Source organism: Melospiza georgiana, chromosome 23 (assembly GCF_028018845.1).
Source record: "Melospiza georgiana isolate bMelGeo1 chromosome 23, bMelGeo1.pri, whole genome shotgun sequence".
Taxonomy (NCBI): Eukaryota; Metazoa; Chordata; class Aves; order Passeriformes; family Passerellidae; genus Melospiza; species Melospiza georgiana.
Genome location: NC_080452.1, coordinates 2,104,946 through 2,112,484, shown reverse-complemented (window position 1 = coordinate 2,112,484; position 7,539 = coordinate 2,104,946). Strand labels below are relative to the sequence as shown.

Below are 7,539 nucleotides of genomic sequence, written 5' to 3'. Positions count from 1 at the left end.
GGGGACAAGAGAATCCAGAGCCTCCTGAAGGCTGCTGTGGCTGTCAGAGCAAGGAAGGTCCAGAACCCTGCCAGGTTCCTCTGGTGGAGGAAACATGCTTGGGGGAGTGTTTGGGGTTTGTCCCTTTTTGGGTGCTTTCCCTGGAAATCTTTCCTTGTGTGGCCATTTGGAGTCTGAATCTTGTTGCTGTTGCTGTTGGTTTTATTCTCTATCGTTGCTATTTCAGGAAATTGGCCTCTCAGCCCTTTGGGATCTTTGTGCCCCCACAGGGAGGCAGAGGGGCAGTTTTTCGTGGCAGCACACACACGAGTGGGTGCCCATGGATGGGGACCCCCAGTGCCCCGCAGTTCCCCCCAGTGTCACAGCACATTCCCGTAGATGTCACCGGGTTCCCGCGGTCGCCCCTAGTGTCCCTGCAGCTCCGCGTAGGTCACCTGGGGATCCTTGAGGGTGGTGGCACAGGGGGACGCTGCGAGAGACACGGGCTGTGGGATCTGGGTTGAGTGACACTCGTGGGTGACGTGTCCTTCTGCGTGTGTCCCCCCCGTACTCACCCCCTGCCCTCTTGGTGACCACGACGTGGGTGTACAGCACCTCCCCCTCCTCTGGGGGGGCCAGGGGATCCGGGGAGGTCCTGAGGGAATATAGGGGATGTGGGGGAGGGGATGGGAGGTCTTGGGGGTTTGGGTAAAAGGGGAGAGTGTGGTTTGAGCCCCCCACTCACCTTTCCTGGTTCTTCCTGGTGGCTGCAATGGAAGCAGGGGAGGAGTGACTATGGGGTCCCAGGACCCTGACCCCTCTCAGGATTCCTGGACCCCTTCAAGACCTCCCAGTATCCCTGAAGTCCCCCAGAATCCATGAGCCTCCCCAGTGTCCCCAAACAACTCACACTCAAGAACCCAAATCCCAGGAGGGACAGAGACTTCCCCAAAAACCCCCAGGGCCCTAGAAAGAATCCTCAACATCCCTGCAGGACCATTCAGCACCTCCCCAAACCCTGCAAGACCTCTAGCCAAAGTCACAATTGTGGTGCTGTGGGTATTTCCCTGTGGTTTCTCCAATTCTGTGGGCCTCTACAGCTCCCTGGAACCCCCATGCCCCCATTGTCACCCACCCACACAGTGCCACCGGTGCCAGGTCACAATGACACCCATGAGCAGGAGCAGGAAGAAAAGGACCCCACCGACCCCTGTGGCCACTGCAGGAAACAGAGGGGGACACATCAGGGTCGCCCATCACCCCATTGGTCCTGCACTGCCTGATGACCTCACTTGTGTCACCCCACCTGTGACCCAGGATGAGCCAGGTGTCACCTCCAGGGCCAGCTCAGGGCTGAGTGCCCGGAACACGCGGTGCCCATCCTGTCCCAGCTGGTTGGTGGCCACGCACTGGTAGGTGCCCGAATGTCCAACATCGATGTCCCTGAGCTCCAGGAGGGGACCCTGGGCCACATGCTGCCCATTGTGCAGCCAGGTGAAGGTGACAGGGGCTGAGCCCACCTGCACCGAGCAGCGCAGGGTCATGTTGTCACCTGCATGCACCTGGTGTGCCAGGGGACAGGGAGTGATGGTGGCATTGGCCACGGGCACTGCGGGGATAGAGACAGGGCTGGCACCTGGCGAGGTGGGATGGGGTTGCTGTGGGTGGGGTCATCCCCAGCCCGAGGGTCTTGCTCACCCAGGATGGTGACATTCAGGGGGTCACTCTCAGCCACGCTGTTCCCGTCACTGACCCGGCACCGGTACTGGCCGCTGTCATTGTCCCCAACGTGGCGCAGCTCCAGGCGGGGGCCGGTGCCCACCAGTGTTCCCGAGCCCTCCCGGTGCCAGTAGAAGGACAGGGGACCTGTCCCTATGGCCACCGCACAGCTCAGCCCGAGGCTGTCCCCGAGTGCCACCTGTCCCCCAGGGGGCTGCACTGACAGGGACACCCCCGAGGGTGGGACCCCTGCTGGAGAGTGGGACACCAGGGAACAGTGAGGGACCCGGGGGTGTGTCAAGGAGGGGCAGGGGATTTCCAGTGAGGGAGAGGGGGTGCAGAGATTGGGGGAGGGGGGCTTAGAAATGAACACCGAGAGATGATAAGGGGGTCAGGGAAGGAACATCTGGAGAAGGAGGTGGGCAACACCAGGAAGGGTACGGGAACCATGGGAGGGGATGGTTAGAACTGGGCAATGTGCAGAGACCTCAGAGAGGGGTGGAGGGACCCAGGGATGGGGGAGGGGACCCAACGAAGGATGGAGGGAAACACAAGCCAGGAATGGGGGGAGCTTAGGAGAGGCCCGGGGCAGCGATGGCAGGACACAGAAAATGCACCAGGGAAGGATGAGGGTACCCGTGTACAGACTGGGGGTCCCGAGGAGAGACCCGAGAAAGGACGGGGGGGCGCAGGGAGGGATCTGGAAAAGGTTGGGTGCCCCAGAGCAGGCATCAGGGAGGGTTGGAAGATGCCAGGCAGTGTGGGGGTCCCGAGGCATCTGTGGGGGCTCCCCGTGCCCATCCCCGCACTCACTGCACACCGTGACGCGGAGCCGGTTGCTGCTCTTCTGCACGGACCCCCCCTTGGAGTGCACCTCACAGCCATAATGCCCCGAGTGGGAGACCCTCACAGTGGGCACCAGCAGCTGCGGGGACCTCTGTGGGCTTCCCACCACCTGCCCGTCCCGGTAGAACACATGCAGGAGGGGGGCACCGGGCCGCAGGGGGCTGGGGGTGCTGAGGCAGCTGAGAGTCAGGGGGGACCCCTCAGTGAGCTCGCGGGGACCCTCCAGCTCTGGGACCGAGAAGAGCTCTGGGAAGGAGTGGAGAGGTGAGGACTGTGAGTCTGAGTGCACTGGGAAGTGGCTTTGGGGTTGTCAAGATATTGGAGTTCCAGCCGTGTGGGTGCTCACCATGCACTGTCACTGTCACTGCTGCTGAACATGACTGCCAGGACCCCACCAAGCCCTCACATCTGTAGCGGCCGCTGTGGTGCAGCTGCAGAGGTGAAAGGGACAGCTCAGTCCCCTTGAGGGACCCCCCGAGATCCTTCTCCTCCCAGTAAAATCGCACCCTGGTGAGATGGTTGTCCTGCCAGCACCGGCAGCGCAGTGTCAAGGTGTCCCCCTCCAGCAGTGCCCACGCTGGCACCTGCAGCACCAGCTGGTCTGTGGGACAGGAAGGTCACATCTCACTGATGAGACTGGTCTGGGGTGGGTGCCCATAGCACCGGGGACATGTGGGTGCTCTGGGGTGATCTGGGGTGCACTGGGATGTCCCTGTGTGCAGGGCACAAGCTCTTGTCACACGAGGGGTGTGAGACCACCCACAGAATAGAGCCCACCCTTACCGCTCTGGGGCCCCCATGATCATTAAAGGTTTCCCCTCACCATCTAAGACTGTCAAGGGGGGGCTGCGCCCAGTGCCGGGTCTGTCACATGTGTAGGTGCCACTCTCGGTGACAGTGAGGCGATCCTGTCCCTTCTGCCAACAATGCTGCCCGTCCTTGTACCAGGTGGTGGCACCGGCAGTCCCCGAGCCCTGGCAGGTCAGTGTCACCCGGTCCCACAGCACCGCTGGCCTCCAGCGGGGCTCCACCAGGAGCTGGGTGGTCTGGGCACCTGTGGGTGAAAGGGGACACCAGCCTGCCAGGGCCAATCCCCTGGGCACAGCGAATTGGGGACGAGGCATCCCCTGAGGACTCACCAGCGAGGCCAAGGGTCTGGGCTGGAAGGGAGAAGGGACAAGGCTCAGTGGGGGTGTCACCATGGGGACAGAGGCACACAGGGTACAGGGTGTGGTGGCTGTCCCCAAAGTGTCCCCGTGGGGACAGATGCTCTTGTGGGAAAGTGTGTGGTGGTCCCCAAAAGTCTGGACAGGCAGGGGGACATGTCTGTGTCACAGCCACCCGTGCACCATATCTCTGCGGCACAGACACTTTGGGAAGAGGGACGCCGAGGCCACCCTGGGCTGAGGCAGAACATGGGGACACTGAGAACACCCCAGGCACGATGACACCACGGACACAGCCCATGCTGGCCCAGGTCATCCCCACCAGCTCATGATCCCATCCCAGTGATCCCATCCCCATGGCCACATCCTCATGGTTCTTGTCCCTGCATCCCAGTTGCCTTGTCCCTACCCCCGGAGCTGCCTGAGCCCAAAGGTGCCAGTCCCCACATTCCTGTCCCCACATCCCCATCCCCAAATTCCTGCCCTCTCTTCCTGTCCCCAAAGCCACCCTACATCCCCAGTCACACCCAGGTCCACTGTGGGTAACATGGACTGGCTCTGCTGGCAATGGGGACCTCAGGGGACCCCACACACCCCTGTGCCCCCTCCCCTCCCCATCCCTGGGGTGTCAGGCCTGTGCCTGGGGCACTCACCCCACAGGAGCAGTGCCACCTTCCCGGCCATCCCGTTGTCCCCAGACATGTGCACTGGCTGTCACTCGCTGCTGTGGCCACCGCTCCCCTGGCTGGCGGCTCTTCGGATGAAGGGGAAGGAAGCGAGGTCAGGTCTCGACCTCATGCGTAGGTGGCCCTTGGTGGGGGCAGGGTGGCCACAGGCTGGGGACACGTGTGGGTGGGACAAAATGGGTCATGTTGTTCCCAGGAGTGGGGAACTCGGTGGTTTTGGGGAGGCAGGAATGGGGTCACTAGTAAATGGGGTCTTGAGGAGGGGGAATATCCAGCAATCGGGGTGCCATTGGAATGGGCGTCTCCATACCTGGGGGGACTCAGGGATGGGAGTCCCAGGGGAATGTGGGATCCAAGGATTTGAGTTCATGGGATGGGAGAATGGTTGGTGCTAGGAAGATTTCAGGGGATGGAATGAACGGGAAGGAGTTCCTTGGGAATGGGGTGCTGGGCCATGGAGATACTAGGGAATGTCAGTGTTGGGATGGGGGCTGCAGAAGCAGTGGGACATAAGGAATGGAGGTCCCATGTTTCTGTTCCCGGGGGAATGGGGATTCCAGGGATGGGCAGTGGCTGGGTGAGCCCATGGGTTGCAGCTCCTTCCCTGGGTGCTTCAGATTTTGGGTGACCCAGAGCCAGCACCATCCCCACATGGTGTCGGTGTCCAGGGGGTCACCCCAGACAGATTCTGAGCTGCTCTGGGCCTGTGTCCCCCATCCTCCAGTGATTTTTCCCTCTCTTTATTCCATTTCCATCATTTTACCCCTCAATTTCACAACCCCCCAGTTTGTGCCTTGATGGTCCTTGGGGGCACCTGGAGCAGGGAACAGGCGGGGGGAAGCCCAGGGTGGGGAAAGCCCAGGGTGGGGGAAGCCCAGCGTGGGGGAAGCCCAGGGGTGAGGTGTCTTCAGGGAGGGCTGGGGAGGCTGTGGGGGATGGGGGAGTGCAGCTTTTACCCCCCAACACTTTCACTTTCTGTCTCCTGCAGAAGAAGGAAAAGGCCATTTGACACCTTTCTCACGTGGTGGGGAGGGTTCTGTCCTTAGGGGGCACATCCAGGGGGCTCCTGTCTCGGGGGGATCCTGTCCCAGGGGGGACACATGCTGGGGAAGAGGGTCCTGTCCTGGAGCTTGGCAGCTTCAGAGGGGTCCAGACTTCTCCATTCTTGCTTGTCCCCTGCTGGATCTGAGCCAGCAAGAGCAGCTGGGGAATGGAACCCTGAGCAGGAAGGAGGTCCCAAACTCCTGCTCCTTGAAGCCAGTGGCCATCCAAGGGTGCGGCCCAGCCATGGCCCAGCCCCACTGCACAGGGATGGCCATTGCCCAGCCCTGCTCTGGCCAGCCCCAGGGGGCAGCCAGCACCTGAGGGTCCCCATTGTCCCTTTTGTTTTGATTCTGGCAGCTTTAGAGCTGCAGCAGAGGTGAGAATTCTGTGGGGGGAAAGGCCTGTCTGTGGTTTGCTCAACACTGCAAGAAGCACCAACGCCAAAGGGAGCCCAAGCAGTGTCTCTGTGAGGGCCTTTGATGGTTTTCAGAGCAGGGCTGGCTGGAAACCGCCCCTGCAGGGGCAGCTGTGGGGGAACCAGTCTGGAAATGCAGCAATTGATCATTTTGTGCCTTTGCCCAAGGGACTGAGAGAGTCCCATAACTACTGCAAAGGCAACAACAATTGGGCTCCTTTTGTGTTATTGTGCTGCTTTAATGGGTGAGGAAAGCACAGGCAGGTCCTTTTCCACCCACAGAATTCTCACCTCTGCAGCAGCTCTAAAGCTGCCAGAATCAAAGCCAAGGGGGCAGGGGGGGACCCTCAGGTGCTGGCTGCCCCCTGGGGCTGGGCAGAGCAGGGCTGGGCAATGGCCATCCCTGTGCAGTGGGGCTGGGCCATGGCTGGGCCCCAGCCTTGCATGGACAGGGGTCCCCAGGATGTGCCACCCCTGGGAGAGGCACCCTGCCAGGAATGTGCAGGGACATTTCTGGAACCGCCACCCCCTGGGACAGGACCCCCCCATGCCAGGATGTGTAACCCCCTGGGACAGGATCCCCTCAGGACAGGACCCTTCTGGATGTGCCCCCCAGGACAGAAACTCCCCCGTTTCCCATCTCACTCTTAGCACAAATGGCCTCTTCCTTCTTGTCCAGGAAAAAGAAAATGTAGAGAGGGCACAGCCCAATGCCTCCATCCCCAAAATCTCCCCCTCCCTCCCTGAAGCCACTGCTCCGCATTTTCCCTCTCCCCTGGGTGCCCCCAACCCCTTCCTTGCTCAGGTGCTCCCCGGGATTGCTGAGCCAGGAACCGGGGCTGAGTGGACATGGCACAAACGTGAAGAAAAAAAGGAAAAAAGAGAAATAAAGAGAGGAAAATTCAAAGGCAGGGGAGGGCGCAGAAGCAGAGGTACCCAAGACCCCCATGTGATGCCTGCTCAGAAAAGGAGTACCCCAGGAGGGGCAGTGCTGGGCCCTCGGTCACCCCAAAATCTGAGGGATTCAGGGAAGGAGCTGAGACACCTGTGCCCATCCAGAAACTGCTCATCCCTGGCAGCCCCCATTGTCCTGGAAACCAACCATGGGCGCCCCATTCCTTAAGTCCCACCTTGACTGGGACCCCCATCCCAGTACTGACATTCCCCAGGATCTCCATGGCCAAGCACCCCATTTCCAAGGAACCATCTCCACTTCTCTCCATTCCCCGAAATCCTCTTTCCTCCAGGACCTTGATTCTCCCAGGATCCCCTTTCCCACAGGACTCCCATTCCCCCAGCGTCCCCGTCCCATGGCCCCAAACCCCTGGAGCCCACGTTCCCCCAGGACTCCCATCCCTGAGTCCCCCCAGCCCTGGGCACCCCCATTCCCTTGGCCCCCCCATCCCCATTGATTCCCCCTCCTCAGGACCTCCATTTCCCAGGACACCCATCCCCACGTCCTCAAACCCACCAAGCCCCCCCCTCCTGGGAACCCCTATCACACCTTGCGCCACCCAGCCTTGTCCCCAGCCTGTGCCCAGCTTGTGGCCACCCTGCCCCCACCAAGGGCCACCTACACATGGGGACGGACATGACCTCGCTTCCTTCCCCTTCATCCGAAGAGCCACCAGCCAGGGGAGGGGTGGCCACAGCAGCGAGTGACAGCCAGTGCACATGGCTGGGG

The 7,539-nt window shown here is 61.3% G+C and overlaps 1 protein-coding gene across 1 annotated transcript; it reads right to left on the bottom strand.

The window, feature by feature from the left end:
- Positions 1–404: 404 nt before the first annotated feature.
- LOC131092990 (Fc receptor-like protein 4) lies at positions 405–7,078 on the bottom strand. Its single transcript, XM_058039996.1, has 12 exons — positions 7,016–7,078; positions 4,383–4,464; positions 3,684–3,704; positions 3,368–3,598; positions 2,891–3,145; positions 2,512–2,790; positions 1,678–1,947; positions 1,286–1,588; positions 1,115–1,198; positions 725–746; positions 555–634; positions 405–469 (listed from the first exon to the last, which is right to left on the bottom strand). Exons 1-12 carry the CDS (start codon positions 7,076–7,078, stop codon positions 405–407), a joined length of 1,755 nt encoding a protein of 584 aa, XP_057895979.1.
- Positions 7,079–7,539: the final 461 nt, after the last annotated feature.